Here is a 20,034-nt window from a genome sequence, read left to right as displayed (position 1 = left end):
TTTCACCAGGGTTAAGGTTCGGTCATAACCCTAACCGTAAACCTAATCCTAACAGAGGAAGAAGTGAAAATAGACATTTTTACCGTTTGACCTATGCATTATTCATGGGTATTCTAAGATTACTCCACTTTCCTGATCTTGTCCAAAAACAGGCATCTTAGACTAATTCAGCTAATTGATCATGTTCTCTTTGTGAATGTGAGAGTGTCTGGTTGTCTCTCAGTCTGTTTACCTTGTGATGGTCTGGCGACCTGTTCACACTGAACTGGGATTGTTTTTCAGCTCTCAGCTGTCCTGAACTGGAAGAGTTCGGAGTGATTGGGAAGGATGTTGGACACCTTAAGGACAGCCCCATACGTTACCTGCTGTTGTCACCAGACAAGAGTTTCAGCTCATTTACATTGCATTTACTTTATTTGGCCTAGTTTAATTAAAAAAGCTTGTCGTCTTCAGTGTAGCTTCAGTCTGTCCTGACATTTATTGATCAAATGCTATAAATTGATGGTTTGTTCTTCTAAAGTTTTTTGTACGTTTCACATTAAATCCTTCTCTGAAATGCAAATTAGGGGGAACGTTTCATTGTACCAAGAGACGAGATTTTTGTGTGGGTGTTGCTTGAACTGAGATCAAGCAGTGGGTCAGAGTTGATTTTTTGTGCCTCCAGAGGGAGTGGGTGTAAGGCGAAGAACTGTTTTAATGGGTGTGAGTCTGAAAACAATGTCCAGCACTGTCAAACCCTTTCTGTCTCAATCCTTCACTTCACAAGCCTTGCAGAGATAAACTTCATTCAGCTGTATCTTTTTCATCCTGCTCTACATTTGTGGCAGAAACACAGACTAAATATAACCACAGTTACATGACCGTCATCCTCATAAGACACAATTCCTTTAATGGTCTTGAAAGTATTGTTGTTCTGAATGTATTTCTCTGTAGCTGCAAGAATATTCACACATAAACTCGACACACATTGATTGGGAGGGTGAAACTAACCCTTCTGTAGCCTAGTAACAAGCCTAAGTGATCAAAATGCAGCTTAATCTCACACATGGCTATTGACACAAGGAGAGCCGAAATGCTGTTGTACGGTCCATTTTTATCTCACTCTCCCACAGGATGTCGTCTTCTCTTTTCATGTTGATCTTAACTAATCACAGTGACCAATCCGACTTGATATGGTGCCGTGTGAAACCTGCAGCACTGTGCCTGAAAAAAAAAGGTTTCCCAAGATGATATTTTCACATGACATCAAAGCTGAATGGAGAACACCGTGAAGCAGCGCCGACCGCCTCCTTCATTACTGCTCCTTAGTGTGATGGACGGTAGGTGACGCAGAAGATGATTTGACTTCTTCTCATGACCAGCCTTCACAAAACCCGAGCCATAGGATGAGGTTAATTATTACAAGATGATGGTTAAATAAGACTTCAATGAGGCATAAGCCTGTTTGATTGTAATCCTCAATGGAATCACTGTAATCCTGTAAACTGAACATGTGGCACATGGGATCTGTACATGTATAATTGTTATAACAGTGAGGTTTCACTTCTGTCTCCCAAAGCAAAACCGACCCGGCCCTGTTTCACTTCTGTGTTCCATTTAAAAAGAAGTTTTGGTTTTAATACCTGCGAAAGACAATTGGGACTACTGTAGACAAAAAGGGAAACAAAAGAAAAAAACTTCCCAGAATTCAAATTTTGAGTAAAAAAAAAACAAAAAACAAAAACAGAATTCTTAGTTTGAAGTCAAATTTTTGAGACAAAAGTGAGGACTCAGTCTTATTGGAAAGGCCTTTATCGTTGTTTGTGCTTCGAAATAGCATAGCAGATAAAGAGGTAAAAAAAAATTAAGGTAGAGAGTACAGATTGGTCAGGTCATGCAGCTGATTTCCGAGCACAAAGCTGCAAGAGGTTTGATCATAATGAGAAGAGCATTGGAGGTCACAGTAAGTAAACACCAGACATACTCATTACAACGATTTTAAAAAACTGAGTTCCTCTCTGAGAAATTTTACTTTAAAGAGAAAAAAAAATAGATTTTCTCCAGCGCAACTTGTGTGATATTCACCCCTCTCCCATCAGCCAAGACCCTGAAACAAGACACCTTTAAGAAATCAGAAGCCAGAACTCAGTTGTTGATGTTTTTTCTTTTCTTCTTTTTTATTTAGAATGGGCCCGTCCTCCGTACTAAGAAATAGCAGGCAGATGAAGCAGTGAAAATGATTAGGGTGAGAGTACAGACTGCTCAGCTGAAGCCTCACACAGCTGTTCTGCTCACAGTGTCATACTGATGCTGTGCTAATTGGGATCCCTGTGGAGCTGAATAAAACATACACTGCATGTAAACCAATAATTACCGATCGGATTTGATGCCAAAAATAACAATGAAATTAATTCAGACTGTACAAGACTGTTGCATGGACCTTTCATTTGTCAGATTGCTGTTTTATGAATATTTTACACAGCCAATACATTTCATGTGACAAAGGTCTTGAATATCTGAGGATACAAAATAAATATGAAAATTGTAAAGGAATTAGTAGATGTGTGTGGTGTGTGTGTGTGTGTGTGTGTGTGTGTTGTGTGTGTGTGTGTGTGTGTGTGTGTGTGTGTGTGTGTGTGTGTGTGTTGTGTCTGTGTGTGTGTGTTCTTGTATTTCTATTCTTGTCGGGGCCAAATGTCCCCACAAGGATAGCAAAACGTGGAACGACGTGCCTTGTGGGGACCTTTTTCCGGTCCTAAGTAGGAGAACAGTGTTTTCTTGACCATGTTGTTGTTACTGAAAAAAGTAAAAGTGCAAAAACAGTTCTTTAGGGTTAGGCTTTGGTTGTGGTTGTGGGTTAGGGTTAGGGTAAGGGTCAGGGTAGGGGCTAGACATGAATGGGAGTCCAATGGACGGTCCCCACAAGGATAGAAATACAAGAGTGTGTGTGTGTGTGTGTGTGTGTGTGTGTGTGTTGTGTGTGTGTGTGTGTGTGGTGTGTGTGTGGTGTGTGTGTCTGTGGGTAGAGAGGTGGAGGAGTTGGTGGGGGCACAAAGTCTCATTGAAACTGGAAAAATGTCTAAAAGCGTGCGTCTGGTTGCCTATTCCTACTTTATACTTCAGGGATGTTATGATTGATTTAACTTTCAAAAAGTAGGCAACAAAATCTCTGACTGAGAGCATCTGGACACAGTGTGATCAAAAAATAAGTACAGACTTCTTTAAACTGATGAATAAGGAGTACACTAAACCCCAAAACACTATCATACTCTGACTTACATTAAGATATACAAACATACCGCATAGCACAGGAGTACAGGGAGACTTGACCACAAGAGTGAAACATTTTGTTGATAAATCCAGTCATTATACAGCATATCCCATTCATGCAAGGAGGTCAGACATTGGGCACATGGCCAAAAGGTGGCTCCCAGAGGGTCCTACTCCATCCGTGTGATGTAGAGACGTGATTCTGTGTCGATGCAGCAACATTCAGTTATAACACAGTAATGCTGTTTCTTGATTTTTGGCAGTTCTTTTTAATATGCTTCACTTGCATTTATTCCATTTAATGTTGTTATTGGGTAAATACACTTGTCTTGAGTGTCATTTTCTAATGAAGAGTTTGAATAAAGACTTCATATTTATCTGACTGCTTGGAAACGTAGAGATGTTCAGTAATGAGGAAAAATGGGATGTAATACACGGCGTGGTGATGGCATCGAGGAATCGAATCCAATTGAATCATTAATGAGATAATGGGAATCTTCACATGAGACCAGTGAAGATGCACGGCCCCAATGTAATGGCCTAGCAATTATTGAGAGATTCAGTTAAATCCATGCCAATGCTAAAAAGAAAAAAAAGGGCACACTGAAAGCTGCAGAAACCATGTGCTCTTGAGAAGCACGACATTTTTTTTCCCAAATCTGCCAGGACATAAAACACTGAAACCTGAAAGGATTGCTCATTGTTGTTTTTTTGAAAAGCAATTCTCAAGTTTCTGAGATAGATTATGAAAATATCTGCACTACATGATAACATTTTAGAATTACTAAATCCATGGGAAAACCGACCTGGACCATACGCATCTGAACTGAAGTGTGTTTGACACAATGCACTAGTGGATGGCGCCCTCTAGTGGTGTTAAAATCGTCAATGCAAATGTCTGACTGGGTTTAGGACCTAAACTTGAGGCGTTGCATTATTACAAAGACAACCTCAGCTGTTTGTAACATGTCATACTTCAAAGAAAATCAAACATAAGTGACACAAAATTATTTGTTTTATTTGGCTCTACATTCAGTCTTTAAGTATAGTCATGACAGTCACATTAAGATGAAGCGACAACTCTGAAATCTTCCTTAAAAATAATATCGCGTAGTTTTGATGAAAATAGAAATTAACAGTTTATTGACTTGTAAGATAATAACTTATGGGAGTTGAAGCAGCTGTGATGAATCGGGCGTTGACACCTAACGGGAGTCTTCCTGATGGCTGTGACGTCCGTGATGTCCGGTAAACGGACGCAGCACCGACCAATGACACCGTGTCGGCTTGTTACAGTAAATTCAAGACAGAAGAGGAGAGAGAGCCACAGCGCGGTTTGTGGTGGTGCCTTCAGGACCATCCGAACTTCAGCCTTGCGGTCAAGACAGATCACAACTAGTCTCCATCATAAACCTATTTCTGGAGATATTCTGAAGTTGTGACAATTCCTATTTTATTGCAAAGTAAATAAAAACTTCTTGGATAAATAAATAATTCTTCTAACCTTTGAACTGTGGTGCGTTTTCCAAACACCGGAGCTTTTGAGAGTCCTTGAACGCACCGTGAGCTCGAGGCTGGTCAGTGAGCGTCGCGGCTGTAAACAGTCTGAGCTCCGGGTGGATCCGACCAGAACCCGGACCGAGGCCAAGGAACGCTGCGGTAACACTGCGCTTTCTCACTAACGGATACACTTCTTGTAAAGTTCGCGCAGTTTTCTGTTGATGTTTTCACCTGAGCCTTCTCCAGAACAGTTTTAACCTGAGCGACTAACTGAGCAAAAAACAGAAAGAAACTGTCACTTAAAGCGACTTGAAACTGGAGCGGAGCTGGGTGTGTGTGTGTGTGTGTGTGTGTTTTGTCCTGTTTAGGTTTAGGTCACTCAAATAAATGTAAAAGATATAATGACAATTACTTTTCTGTAAGTGTAGCAGTTTTGTTTATCCTGGGGCGCTCCAGAAGTGAAAAGTTACTTTAACTTGTGTTTTCCATGTCTGATCACTGTCAGAATGTGAAGTGAAAAAGTTGCTTTAACTCGTGTTTTCCAGTTGTGATCACTTTCATTGTGGAGTGAAAAACGTGCCTTAACTTGTGTTTTCTATCTCTGATCACCGTCGTAGTGGAGTCAAAAAGTTGCTTTACTTTTGTATTTTGAAAACATACAAATTGAGCCAACTTTTGACTCCACTATGACAGTGGGATCACTACTGTAGTAGAGTCAAGAAGGCCAAGATGCTCTGAAATCTCTGTATTTCTCTCAATGTTAGACAGCAGAGAGTGAAAGAAAAACACTGTCACCGGTTTATTATCCAAAGTCAGGAGAGGGTATTCTTGATGAACTGTCTTTCTGGACACAGGGATCATAAGTGTGCTGGCACTGTGGTGATCTAATAAAACAGGAATGCTACTGGAACATTCGTCACCATTCACACAGTCCTTAGTCATGAGTGGAGTAAACATTTGTTGAGGGCTTTTCATTACAAAGGTGAATCGTGTACCTGAATCATTCATTTTTTTTATGACTTATAGACGCAGTATAGTTTAATGCTGGCATCTTGTACGGACAGGTCACACGGCGCTGTTATGGTTATTGCTCTTACCTCACAGGAGGAATATCCCCAGTCCCAGACGAGTCTGGGTTAAGAGCCTGTCGGTACAGAGGCTGCATGTTCGCCTCTCTTAATCTGAAATGCTTTTTCAGTTGGAAAACATGCATTTGAGATTAATTGGGACTTCAGACTGCCCTAGGAGTGAGTTTGTATGTGTGTGACTGTCTCTCTCTCCTCTCTCCTCTCTCTCTCTCTCTCTCTCTCCTCTCTGCTCCTCTCTCTCTCGCTCTCTCTCTCCCTCTCCTCTCTCTCTCTCTGTGTTTGCTCTGTAATGAGCTGTTGACTTATCCATCATGTACCACAATGACGGTGTTAAAAATGGATGTCTGGCTCAAACATCCGTTATTGTTTCATTCTGATTGATTGATTATTATTCTTTAGAATCTTAAAAGACATGACGGGTCAAACATATGTTGAGGTTGCTCATGACATTATTTTCCACATGCAGCAGGTCTGCCCACACCTCAACAATGACCATCCTGGAGGACGGAGACCTGCACACCTTCAGTCAGGAGCTGCCGGCCGTGTTTGACGGTGTGAAGCTGGCAGCCGTGGCGACGGTCCTCTACATCCTCGTCCGCTGTCTGAACCTGATGAGTCCCACTGCACCGCCAGAGATCGTCTACCAGGACACGCTGCTCAGCCGATACCTACTGAAGTCCTGCCCCATGCTGACCAAAGAGTGAGAACCTTTGATATTATCTTTTCAGAAATGAAAGGGTTCAGTGATCTATTGAGTTTGGACTTATCATTGAGCAGATGATTTACCTGAGATCTGCAGAAGGTGTCAGATTATATGGTGTAAAAGTAGTGTTTAAAGGTGTGGAAAAAAGTCAGGGACAACCTAACAAACATCCATCGATCTTGTATTGTACGAGGTCTGGATCCTCAGGCTGATATTGAGTGAAAGCAAGGGTCAGGATCTACTGGACGTATGATGTTTGAGATGGAGCTGCGATTCAGGGAGAAGAAAACCTCAGAGAAGGTTCATGGCTGCAGTGAAGGGGGACTTGTTGATGTGACAGAGGCAGGGGTCATGGCGAGAAGAGGGAAGATGCTCAGGACCACGGCGGCCCGTGAACCAAAGAAGAACTGGCCTCAGACACAACCTCCCACTGTCCTTGTCTTTTGGGAGAAAATCTGAGTTTGTCAGAGAAATTCCAGACACAAAATGCCCCTAAACCCTTTGAAGCAGGGATATTAATGCAGCGTGGCTGACCACTACACCACTGTGCAATAACCATACAGTCAGTAGCAAAATACCAAACTAGTGTCGTCACTGTGCTCCTTGGACGTGGAACGAGCTGAAAGAGCACCAGAATAAATGTTTTCAAAATCTATGAAATAGCTTTATGAGCAAAATTAACTTTTCTGCTCATTTTGATCAATGTGATTCACTTGTAGAAAAAAATGGCCGATACAGCGTGCTGAGAAGTACTCCTCCTGTCCTCATGAAGCTGAATGTTGATTACTTTGATTTAAATGTAGCTGCAGGTCTTTGGAGAGAAGGTATTTTTATCTAGTGGTTAAATTATTGTGACCCAGTACAGAGCGGCTATAGATTCAAGCCTTCAGGCGTACAGTACAGGATTAACACCGCAACTACACCCTGAATGCTTAGTCACAACCTCAGGTGTGTACTTATTTCCCTCTGTCTGTTGACACTGCGGGTTTGTCTGAAGGCGGTTTAAATAGCTGCTCTGCGGTGTGTTGGAGTAGGATTAAAAAAAAAAAAAAAAGAAGTCCAAGTAGTTCGAGTGTGCCATCTGAGCCAGTGAACGACCTGCTCTTCCTTGTTATGAATAATGAGTGAGACTTATGTCGGGTTACACCTTTCTGCTGATGAATGAAAACAAAGGCCAGATATTCTTGGCGTGAGATCAGCCTCTTCCCGTCACGTCTCCACCGACAGCCGTCTGTGAAGTCACTCTGGAGTTAAGTAGCTTGGAGGTATGAAAATGTCAGCCGGTTTTGCTTGTCAGTTAAGTGTTCATGTTGTGCTTGAAGCGGTCCGTCTGCAGGCTGTTGACTCGTCTTCAGGGTGAAGTTAAACAATGCGAGTCTTGTGCTCTTCCTCAGATACATTCCTCCCTTGCTCTGGGGGAAGAGCGGTCACCTCCAGACGGCTCTCTACGGCAAGATGGGTCGTGTCAACACGCCCACGCCGCACGGGGTTCGCAAGTTCCTCCCGATGCTGCAGGATGGGGCTACAGCGACCTTCGACCTCTTTGAAGCCCTCGGAGACCACAGCACAGGAGGTGAGAGGAAAATGCTGCTCTGTCTGAAAAGTTTGTTTGAACACCGACTTAACAGAAAACAGTTTGGTGGACGTGTTTTTTTGTTTCCACATCCCTGTGCTCCTGTTTGGATCACGGACACATCGGCCTCCAGTAACAAGCAGCCCGTCCTGCATTATGCAGGAGCAGCATGAACTCTAATGAACTCCCCGGAGGAACGACACCCTGCTCCTCCGCTGCCAATTAAATCAGCACACATGACATCCGCTTTCACACCCACTCATGACTCCTCTCTACATGTTTGTGCACATTCTCTCTGCTCCGTGTGTGTGCGTGTGTGTGTGTCAGATGACATCACCATGGTAATCTGCCCTGGGATTGGTAACCATAGCGAGAAAAACTACATTCGGACCTTTGTGGATTACTCCCAGCAGCAGGGCTACCGCTGCGCCGTCCTCAACCACCTGGGAGCCCTGCCCAACATGGAGCTCACCTCGCCTCGCATGTTCACCTGCGGTAAAACCACAGCAGCACCCTGACGCGTCTATTTTTAGTGTGAATACACTGAGCAACAATCAAGAGAGTAAGATTACTGATAGCCTGTGAAGTTTAAAGACTTTGCGGATCAAATCTATAAATAATTCAGGTATTTTCAACTCGACTTTATGAAGAATATTGATCATTTTATCCCTCGTTTAGCCAGAATGGTTTTAAAAGATCTAAGATTTAAGGTCAATAATTCTAAAAATGACAATTAAACACTAATAAAAGCATAAAAACCTGAGCGTGAAAGAATTAGAGAGGAAAACCATACATCTTCATACGCTATCATCATTTGAACATTTTAAGAGAAGAAGCATTCATACCTAAATTAAACTAATGGATTTCATAGTAAATACTTAAAGAAGAGGGATTCACCTTTGAATAAAGGGCACCATGTCGACTGAAAGAACCTGAATGCGTCGTTTGTAAAGGCTTCTCTCTCGTAACCAGGCTGTACGTGGGAGTTTGCGGCCATGGTGGGCTACATCAGGCGAGCCTTCCCCCAGACGCTGCTCGTGGTGGTTGGCTTCAGCCTGGGAGGGAACATTGTCTGCAAGTATCTGGGGGAGAACCGGTCGAACCAGGAGCGAGTGCTGTGCGGCGTCAGCGTCTGCCAGGGCTACAGCGCCCTCAGGTCAGTGGACAAAACAAACAGCACTGAGATTTGAACAGGGGCAAATTCTTCAGATTCATAATGTTGCCGGTGGTCTGTTCTAGCTCTTATTTCACACCTGTATTTATGTGCTGTTGTGTGCTCAGAGCTCAGGAGACATTCTTTCAGTGGGACCAGTGCCGCCGGCTCTACAACTTTGTTTTGGCGAACAGCATGAAGAAGCTCATCCTGCCGCACAGGTGGAGAAACACAACATTTTCAAGTACAGATTAACAGTTATGTCAGTTTGTTTCATAAAATAGAAATAGTTTTGTTCTAATCTTTAGCTCAGAAAGCAATAAGCCCAGCTTACTTTTAGGTTGAACGGACTTGTTTTGGCTGTTTGTCACTGGATTAGTCTAAACGTGGTGTCGCTCCACAGGGACAGTCTGCTGAGCCTAAACTCCAGCAGCATCGCCGACGCAGACCTGAGTCGAGTGTCTGCAGCGACGTCTCTGATGCAGATTGACGACAGCATCATGAGGTGACACATTGGAGATTATTATTTTTTTAAACCCGAGTCATTCTGCATTGGGCCACTCTCTCTCTCTCTCTCTCTCTCTCTTTCTCTCTCTCTCTCTCTCTGCAGCTCTTATCTGCCTCACCGATGTTATCTCACTGTTGTTTCTGCAGAAAATTCCACGGCTACAGCTCGCTGAACGAGTACTATGAGAAGGAGAGCTGTGTGCACTACATCCACAAAGTGAGTGAACACTGCACCACTAGCCTCTACTGTCTGTACCATCTTCAGTATTGTTGCTTTGAGCAACAATACTTCAATAGAATATGCTATTATTATGGCATGTGGCTCATTTTTTTTTAATTAAAATACACAGAAAACAGTTTTAAATGGGATTGTTTAAAGTGCTATTTATTAATAGATCTGTGAAGATAGATTAATAGATCTTTGAAGAACCAGACAGCAGCATCAACAGTGTGCCACTTCATAAGTTTATATATGGAAAATGAGTTTTCTCATAAAGATTTAATTGGGGAAAAACACCATGGCCTGACGTCAGTGTCAAAAACGACCTTGTCCCACCTCCCCGATGCTTCCACTGCTTTTGCTCCTTCAAGCTGTGTTCTTCTAAAGCCGTTGAAAAGTGAGCTGACCCTCCCTCTTGTGTGCAGATCACCGTGCCCTTACTCCTGGTGAATTCCTTAGACGACCCGCTGGTTCACCCGTCGCTGCTGGCTGTCCCCCGCTCCCTCACAGGTATGTTGTTTCCGCCCAAAAAAATTCAGTCATCAGCTTAAAGTATTGGCGGTAGTTTAGCAGGAAGGAGGCTGTTGTTTGCTGCTGCCGTGAGTCGGTTCACATTTCTGAGCCGATCACGCGGAGTTACGAGTTTCTGCATTCCTTGACGGAAAATAACGCCTTATATGCCGCGCAGGCTGAGCGTCTGTGTGCCGCAGCAGCGGCTCCGGTTAACTCGCAACAAATGTGGCGTGAGCAGACAGCCTGCCGCTGGACGCTGGAGACAGTCTTAAGTGTTGATAAAGTCTTGTCACAGCGATGTGCTCGAGCCCAGACGGTCTTGTTGAATTTTTCAGGGCCATGTGATCCGCCCATGCTGCCGGATTTTATATATATAGTTAGAGAGAGGTGTGTGTGTGTGTGTGTGTGTGCGTGTTTCTGTGTTGAGGCCTCGTCTTGCCTCACTGGTTCACATTCAGAGGCCCCTCTGTGTGTAAATCACGGTGTGTAACGAGACCTTGGACCTTGACAGGTGAAATTCTAAACTTGTCCTCCACTTCAAGGAAACGTGAACGCATCACGTTGCATTTCCCTCATTTTTGCACACTTCCCTTTCAGTTATTTCACATTCAACATTCAACACCACTCTGAAGTGCAGAAGCGGATACAGACACGGAGTGTTAGTGGTGTAAAGTAACAGAAGGAGAAACTGCAGAAACAGAGGGACTTTTGTTTTGTAATGATCCCTCCGCTTTCAGAGAAGACAAGTTCAGTTATTTACCTTTGTTTTTGGCAAGATGCTTGTCCAAAAAAACTACAAAAAAAAAAAGTCTTCTGTATTTTGAATTGAAATAAAATATCACTATTAGTATATATGTTGTATAATATATGTTTATCAGCAATGAGGAGGTCAGACATCCAGAAAAAGACACTCGCTTCCTGTATACAGTGAGTCAAGCCTTCCCAGTAGGGCGAGATGAGTTAAAATTAGAAAATAAGAATTAAGCTTGTGTGTACAACAGGTGCAGAGGATATATAAAGACCTCCCAGACTTGCACACAAACTACCAATCAATGAATGAAGTGAATTTGTGAGTATATTTAACAGAGTACATACATGAATATGTTGGAGCGGCCACAGCAGCTGCAACGGTGTTCTGACTTTCTATGGTACGGTTTATTTGGAGAAAATTATCACTCATCAGCACTCATATATATTCATAAATATCGTTCCAGTATTCCCTCAGCTTTATGAAATGTGGCAGGTGAGCAAGTCGCACACTTATGAGCTGATAATAGAGTTTGTCTGGGTTGTGTTAAATGCAGAAAGTACACTAAAGGTAACCAAACATCTGAATTATTACAGATATGAACATTTTCTTTACAACAAAAACCTCAGTCTTGAGTTTTTTTCTCGATCTTCCTCTACAGAAAAGATGCCCAATGTGATGTTTGCCCTGACCCAGCACGGAGGCCACATGGGCTTCTTCGAGGGCGCGGTGCTGCTCCCCCAGCGCCTCTCCTGGATGGACAAGGCCATCGTGGAGTACGCCGACGCCATCTGCCACTGGGAGAAGAAGAAGAGGTGGTCGCTCTGTGAGAGGAGCGGCCACGGAGACGCAAACGTCTGCTCGCTGAACACAGAGGCGACGCACAGCGGGTGACCCACACACGTGCGCATGCACATGCACGTGCACAACTTCCTGTGTGTGCGCTTGCTTTGCACACACAGGCTTTCCTGGGACATGTGCGTGAGTTAGACTGAGTGCAAGAGGACGAACCGGGCGGGAAGTGGAAACACCGCAGCAGAAGATTCCCTCTGCTGAGCTGCTTCCTCCTCTTTCGTTTAGCTTCTAGTCAAACGGCGGCTCGCCCTCTGCAGGCTGCTGCTTCTGCAGGTTTAGCAGCAGGCTGAACGAAGCGCGGCGAGAGGCGTGAATATGTCCTATGAATTCAGTCAAGGAAGAAGAAATCTACCGAGTCATCCAAGTGGATTCTGTTCATCCATATAAAACTCTCTGACGGCCTCGCCAGGACTCAAGTGCCTTGATATGAATGCTAATGCCTGTAATAGTTTTGGTTTCTGATCCCAGAACACTAATTCCATGGTTTAGCATGTTGCTCATGTGGGCAGACTGAAACTCACCGTATCTTACCAGAAGTGCCCGTTTGACACTTTGCACATTAGTTGGCAAGTGATTAATGCCACAGCTTCCTGTTTCTTGTCATGCAGTGATTAAAATCCTCTCTCCGAAATGAAACTGTTAATTACAAGATAAATGTTCTGACAGATTTCGTTTTTATCTCAGCTCGGTGATATTTTAATTTCCTCTAAATGAGAAGTATTGCAGGAGATTTCGGCTCTCAGAGCAAGAGGACAGTTTTCTTTTAGATTTTCTGCAGAAGCCTTCCTTTGAAAGCGAACCTTCTTTGCTGTTTTTGTTTTTAAGGAAACAAGACTTCCCAGCTTTCAGCAGAGTATCGATGTCACTTGCTTAGTCTGGAGCTCCTGCAATATCCATGACCTTCACTGTTCTGAAACAAGCTTTTTGTGACTGATTGTTGTTTTTTTCACTGCAACTCTTCAACAGGGCTTGAAGGATTATTTGTTAAAAGGACTTTTAGTTGTATTTATTTGTGATAGGGTGATCATTTTCGTGTCTGTGGTTCACATGAGCGCTGAACTGTGTTAGCTCTGTTTTGACCACCTTTGTTCAGTCACATCACTAAAACATGAAATGGACTTTTTTTAGTAAGCCCGATGAGCGCTTGATTTGTGTGTTTCTATCAGATAAGGTGTCATTTCCAGTTTCCCCTTTCTGTGCAGCGGACCATCAGCTTTCATAACCAAATGAGTCAGGGCTTGAGAATTTGTTAAAGCGGTTTAAAACCTGTAAAACTGAGCGAACGGAGCTGCGGATTTTCTTTTATTTAACTGGAACATTGGCACTTTATGGCAGGCAGCTGTAACATCCTCCAAACACGGCATCATTCCTCCAGGAGCTGCTCCACCGTGCCTTAAAGCTGCACACAACAGTACATCGAAGCTGCTGTTTACACTGGTTATTGCTGCAGAGCAGCTCCGATAAGTCTGTTATCCAGGCCAGGAAAAAAAAAAATACAAGAACTGGGTCAAACTGTATTTTCACATACTTTAACTGGAAAACGATAAAACTCTGCACTAACACGAGGTGTGAAGCTGTTGTGCAGAAACGGCTTCTCTGGCCTGCGGTTTGGTTCATGGTGGCGTTCAGAGCTGTCTGTGGCGTGCGTGACTCACAACTTCCTCTGAGGAAGATCCTGTCAGGTGTTGCTGAAAAGCAGCGGCCTCCTCCCTGTATTTTGAACCTCTGGTACTCAAGTTCAAACGAATGTAACTTATCAACCATGAAACACACACCCTGTTAACGTGCCACTTCTCCAATAGTTCCTATTGCCTGACTTTTCTCCGCACTTTAATAAATACATGTCTGTTTTGCACAAATATCTGTCTCTCTTCATTTTTTTTAAAATAAAAGTCAGTGACTCCAGTGATTTCTTTATATACAGTTTATTGTACATTTATCGACATTGTCATGAGTACTGGTGCACCGGGTATCACATTTGGGTGAAACATCATATAATATATTATTGAAGAATAAACAAACAAGCAAAAAAATAACATGAGAGAGACAGGCACTTGTAAGATCAGCCTTCCAGAGGAGATGAAAGCCAGAGGAGAGAAACTAAACGGTGTGCGGGTCAACTTCAGGCCAGACGAAGCACAATTTAAAGGAGGAGGGAGACAAGATGTGTCCGTTATTATCCGCTGCAGTTTGAATAGTCACTACATCTTTTTTTAATTCAAGGGCAGATTATCATCTGCTTCAATCACCGCGATTGACGACTGTTCTTCTGAGCACATGTCAACGTTTTAAAACTCAGCAGGTTGTTTTTCATCTTGCGCTGTTGTAAAAGGTGAAAATGAAGGAAATTTTCACAGCCGAATCTGCCAGCGTGTCAGTTAAATGCAGCTTAAGTAGTTCAGGATAAATAAAATGGAAATCTGCCTCTTGAAAATGGGAAATCCTGAGGTGCTATTTGGCTGTTTACATCCGGGCTACTCTAAACCATCTCCTACATCCGCACAGCTAGATTTGACTCTCCACAGGCATAGGGTTTGTGGTGTTTGTTACGGAATGGCTCTCGATGTTATTGGCGAAGGGAGGGAAGATGTTCAGTCGAACAGCTTGGCCGCCATCGCCTTGCCGTCGTACTTGGAGCCTTTTCCATCGAACTCGGAGGGAAGGATGTCGGCGTCAAACTCCTTGTAATAGTTCTCCAGCTCGTCTCCGTGAACAAACACCTAAAGCAGGGAACAGCGGCTGGTTAGAGACATTTCACAACGTTTCCCTCATCTTCGGTTATTTAGGCAGTCATGTGACGCACCCGCTCCAGCAGCTTGCTCTTCATGAGTGGCTTGACCACGTTGTAGGTGGTGGTGAAGTACCAGGGCTGGTGGATGAAGTGCACGGCTTTGAAACGAGCGGGGAAGGAGTCCTGGAGGGACAGGGAGGAACCGGGCTCAGCGCTCGGTGCGTTTCACAGTTGATGAAGATATTCCAGCGACGTTGACCCACCTGCAGCATGTCCACCATCTTCTTGAGCTCGGTGGGTTTGATTCCCGACGCCTGCTGCATGGTGAAGCCCTTGAAGTTCTCGATGATGCAGAACCCGTTGATCTGAGTCTCCTCGTTCTCCAGCAGCTTCTCCAGGATCACGCAGTAGGCACGCAGGATCTGAGCACACACACACACACACACACATTATACTCAGCGTCATCGAGGCCCCCTCTTATACTGACTTCATGATATACGACACCTCATCAAAGGTGATCTCCTCGTAGTCCCAGTTCTCGATGTTGAAGAGCAGAACCACGCGGCCATACTTGTCCCTGCTCTGCAGGATGCCGGGGTATCCGGCCTCGATGGTGCTGCGCACGGCCTCCGGGGTCAAGTTCTCAAACAGCTCGGGGTAGTCCTTCCTGAAGCGCACATACCCTGGACACAAACGAGGAAGCTGCTGTCAACCTCTGCACAAACTGTTCTTCATCAGAGGCAGTCTCATCCTGCTCAGACGGACGGGTCGACGGACCCTTCATGAGGTCGAAGGCCCTGGGGACGTCGTATTTCCTCGCGCGGATGAATCGGACCAGCAGACTGTCTGGCTTCTCTCCGAAGGTGTCCTGCACCCCCTTGGCCAGGTCGTCGCCTCCGTCCGCCTTCTCCTTGATCATCGCCCGCAGCTCCTTCACCGCAGACACTCGCTTCTCGTCCGTCTCGTTCAGCTCGTCCTTGGCCTGCAGAGGCACATGCACCGTATTTCACATCTCTTGATGGTTTCAGAGCATTTAAACTCCGATCTTAGACGGATGTGTTGCAGTGGGAGCCGGGGCTGCCACCTTCTGCCTGGTGTGGTCCGGCAGGTTGGCGCACGGTCCAAACACCGGCCCGTGGTCCTTGACAGTGAGTCGCTCCAGCTTGGCCCTGAGAGCCTGCTCCTCCTCCGACACCATGCGGTAGGTTCCACTCTGGGGGGGGGGGGGGGGGGGGGGGGGGGGGGAACGACAAGGCAGATTGAAACACAAGAAGACACACCCTGCGGCGTTTGAGTGTTCTCAGTGAATATGATCAATATGCTTACAGGGAAACTTATTCTCAGTGTGACTAGAATATCACTGGAAAGCTGTTCTACATTATACTATTATATAGCTCAGAAACTCAGGTAGACTGTATTCTTTCACACTTTTATGATAAACTAGGCTGGAAGTTGAGACAAAAGACTGATAAACATGTCTTTTGAATAATTCAGTGGTGCCATCAACACAGAAGAGAAATTGTACGAACTCAATTCCTACTTGTGATTGTGGCAGCTGAAGCTATGCAAAGAAATAGAAGATGATTTAACAAAGCATCACATTATTATAACTGAAAATCTGCTGAATTTTAATATTAGTAAAACAGATTCTTTATTAATTACCCGAAGAAGCTAAAAACTTTGTTTTGATGCAAAGCATGGATGTTTTATTAAATGAGCAGTGAAATTCTTCAAATTAATTGGGACCAAATTAAAGCGGGGATACAGCTGCTGGACACACACACACGCATGCACACACACACTCCTATCCAACTTCTCCACATGAAATTCCATGAGTAATCATGTTCATTTCAGGCTGTTTGTTCTTTAACTTTGTGTTGTGCTACACCTGAATGACAACAATTCCTTTGAGGTTAATTTGTTGCAATATGTTTTTTCCTGTAAAGCAGAAGTCAAAACCCCTCAACAGCTGTCCAAGGGACATTGAAAAGCAGCTGGAAACTTGTGCAATTGACTCCAAATAATTTAATTAGAAAAGCCTTAAAGCTAAACGAAGCAGTGTGTAGTCCTTCCACAAGACTCACTCGAGCTGCATGAGTTTAAAGATCTGTCCGCACAATAAAATCTAATCCACGTGAGGCAGGCTGCAGGGCCGTGATCAATAGGACCCAGTGTTTGGTTAATCTCCCTCACATGAGTCTAACAAAGCCTGTAAATACACAGTAAGGCCTGCGAGCGGACCTGAGGCGGGGATCAGAGATTAGCAGCTAAAGCGACTGTAGCTGTTGATGGCTCCAGCAACAATAGGCTTTGGTCTTGGGAAAAGTTGAGCCGCGACTGAATGCGAGCGAGGAGAAGATGAAGAGATGTTTGTCGTAACGGAGGCGACTCTGTGAGGGTGGAGAGGACTGACTGGACGATCAGTTCTGCTGAGACAGTCTGAAGTGAGAATACTTACAACCACAGCCATGTCTTCTGCTTTCCGGAAGAACTTCGTGCAGCACTGGGAGGAAACAAGAAGGATTTTTGTTATTCTACATAAATCCCATCAACAACAACAACAAAAAAAAAGTGTACCGTGCAATCCAAAATAATCCTCTTCATCCCATCCTCTCTGCTCCATCAGGGCACCTTCAATTTTCTATATTTAGCTCTTGTCCACTCCTGGTTGATTTATTGGGATTTAAGGAGGAGAGCCTTTCTGTTTCGTAATCAGCATCTCTAAAGCTCCCAGCAGCGATCAGCGACTCCGCTCCCCGGAAGAGGAAGATTTAGACTGAATATGTACAAAGGTGTAAACATGAACACTGATGTAGAACTAAATGAGAAGGGTCTGAACAGAGGTTGTTTTTTTTAAAGTTTAGCGGTGAATAAAATACAAATTATTGTCCTAATCTGACAGCTTCACTGACATTATTATAGATTATGAGACTCCGCTAAGAGGCGCTGTTACGGGATGAAGAAGTTTTTCTGTATAACAGCAACAGGAGCTGTGAGAGTGTTTCTGTCCCCATCTTTCCCATGATGCACCGCCTGAGCAACGATTTCTTTTCTCAATGAATAAACAAGCAGCTCATTGGTTCATATTTACAGAAACAGTTTGAAACGCTTAAAGATGAGCGTCAGAGTAAAATGAACAAAAACAAAGCCCACAGAGGAGGACGAGGACGAGGGGGAGGCCGAGTCCTACCTGAGAGCAGATGTGGAGTGGCTGGCGGGGAGTCGCGGCGGTCTGTGAGGAGCCGGGCGGACGGGACCTCTGATTTGTAGCGCCGGGATTAGTGGCGTCACACCAGATTACACCCAGCAGATTTCTTTCAATCAGCATAAAAAGTTGCAGGGGTGGAGTAAAAAAAAAAAAAAAAAAAAAAGGGGGAGTTCAGTGGTGGAGGTTACTCCCATGATGAACGGCGGCAGCGGGGTGGGGGTGGGTTGGGGGCGACGCCTGTGCATGATGTAATGTTTAGTGCACACTTTAGGTAAGAGGTGATTTAAGGGGGGGTGGAGGGATTTGACTCACATTCCATCGAGACTTGAATGGAGTGAAAAGTGACCATTGTGACGGCGCTGGTTTCTGCAACGTGAACACACTCAGGTGAGAGGAGGGGCCGATCCCAATGCTCCGCTTCACATGTTTACATACTGAACCGCCAGCCGTCAGGAATCACTTTCTCCCAGGCGAATTTGAAGATCTTCCAGCTGATACATACATGCCATTCCCAGATTTAACGTCTTCTGTGTTGACCCACGGCTGCGAGGAGTGAACACTTCTGAGGAATGACAAAAAAGTGACCCAAAAAAATTGCAGTGACCTTTGACCCATGATCATGAAAACAGCTCCATCCTCAAATGAAATTGAATGTGGATGCAAACTGCTTGATTAGAGGCTCTGTATTTGATATTTTTGTGATTTCACTGAGTCTGCAAGATTGTTTCGGTTCCCTTCAACTCCCACAGCGTTCAAACACCGTATTTGTTCTTTGGTGAGGAACACTTGTTTGTGTGGGTGAACTATTTTCCCATCAAGGACGTGTTCTTTCCTGTAATCAGTGTTTTATGGTCACAACACGTTCAGAATCCATCATCACACCTGGTAACCTCCTCATTTCTTGCAGAGACATGGCGATGACAGAACATATGATAAAATAATGATTCACTTCTGCTCAATTTGGATTTTTTTAGATTCAGTGTAAAAAATGACAAAGCACAGCAGATCTGCTGTAAACTTCTCATAAATGCAGACAAACAGATTTGTTTTGGACTTTTGGTTTGGAAAAACACATGTGGCTCAAAAGCAACACCTTATTCGACCATAGCGCCCACAAAGAAGTGACAATACACACTGGAGACACATTTATCAACATGTACATTGACAGAGAACTCTATGAAGTGCTTCTTACAGAAATCCACTTTGGAAAGTATCTCAATAGAAGCTACTCCTGTGTAGTTTTGATCGGTTTTGAACATCCCGTCGATATTATCATCAGTCACTGGCACATGATGAGCTTTTCTCTTACTATTGTGACTTCATAAATCTATTGAAATTCCACTGAGAGGTCCCTGAAATGTTCCACTTTCAAATATGATCATAGGTGCCTTATAAAGATTATTTTATTTGCTTCAAATTTGTCATTTGGCTGCGTGAAATTCCCAGACAGTGATCCAGATACCTGAAATATATTATTCCTCATTGGACCCATTACGGAAAAGTAATCCAACAAATATTTTCAACAAATATCATCTCCACACAAGAAGGCCAACACCCAAACCAGCACTTATTGACAAACGTGGAACATATTAAGCTATTTTGTGAGACTTACCAGTGGAAAAAAAAATGTTTCTTTTTGCAATATCATCGTTATATCTGTGCCTCAGAAACGCTGAGAAAACACAATTCACCCAAAATACAATAATATGATTGTTGTAATGGTGCAAAGTCTTCATCAACATCTGCACCATCTTCTTCTTGAGCTGCAGCTGACGGAGTTCAGACTCGTTGCGCCTGCAGTGTGTTTTCGTGCGTTTTCGTGTTTGGAAGTAGGACATTTTCCCTCTCCTCTCCCCGGCAGCTCCAGCGTCACCACTACACGTTTTCCCCCTGATGCAACGACGAAGGAGAGGCCGGCAAACCAGTAATCTGCTCAACCAGGCCTGATCTGCTCAATAAAGCGATTTGAGGAACAAAATTAGACGG

The 20,034-nt window shown here is 44.1% G+C and overlaps 2 protein-coding genes across 3 annotated transcripts; one reads left to right on the top strand and one right to left on the bottom strand.

The window, feature by feature from the left end:
* The first annotated feature begins 4,819 nt into the window (after positions 1-4,819).
* Positions 4,820-13,968, top strand: LOC115391719 (monoacylglycerol lipase ABHD2-like). Of its 2 annotated transcripts, none has more exons than XM_030096053.1 (10): positions 4,820-4,908; positions 6,304-6,537; positions 7,935-8,113; positions 8,441-8,608; positions 9,086-9,269; positions 9,395-9,487; positions 9,670-9,771; positions 9,921-9,990; positions 10,419-10,503; positions 11,916-13,968. In XM_030096053.1, the coding sequence occupies exons 2-10, from the start codon at positions 6,326-6,328 to the stop codon at positions 12,146-12,148; spliced, it is 1,326 nt and encodes a 441-aa protein (XP_029951913.1). In that variant the 5' UTR covers positions 4,820-4,908; positions 6,304-6,325; the 3' UTR covers positions 12,149-13,968. The 2 variants fall into 2 exon arrangements, with proteins under 2 accessions (XP_029951913.1, XP_029951914.1); XM_030096054.1 differs by having other exon boundaries at positions 4,821-4,908; positions 6,307-6,537.
* A 678-nt stretch (positions 13,969-14,646) lies between these two features.
* LOC115391726 (retinaldehyde-binding protein 1-like) lies at positions 14,647-17,343 on the bottom strand. Its single transcript, XM_030096059.1, has 7 exons — positions 17,299-17,343; positions 15,925-16,053; positions 15,618-15,822; positions 15,345-15,523; positions 15,104-15,262; positions 14,913-15,023; positions 14,647-14,829 (listed from the first exon to the last, which is right to left on the bottom strand). The coding sequence occupies exons 1-7, from the start codon at positions 17,308-17,310 to the stop codon at positions 14,701-14,703; spliced, it is 924 nt and encodes a 307-aa protein (XP_029951919.1). The 5' UTR covers positions 17,311-17,343; the 3' UTR covers positions 14,647-14,700.
* Positions 17,344-20,034: the final 2,691 nt, after the last annotated feature.

This window comes from Salarias fasciatus, chromosome 7, assembly GCF_902148845.1.
Source record: "Salarias fasciatus chromosome 7, fSalaFa1.1, whole genome shotgun sequence".
Classification (NCBI taxonomy): Eukaryota; Metazoa; Chordata; class Actinopteri; order Blenniiformes; family Blenniidae; genus Salarias; species Salarias fasciatus.
Note: the sequence above shows the minus strand (reverse complement) of the source record. Positions and strands in the feature narration are given on the sequence as shown.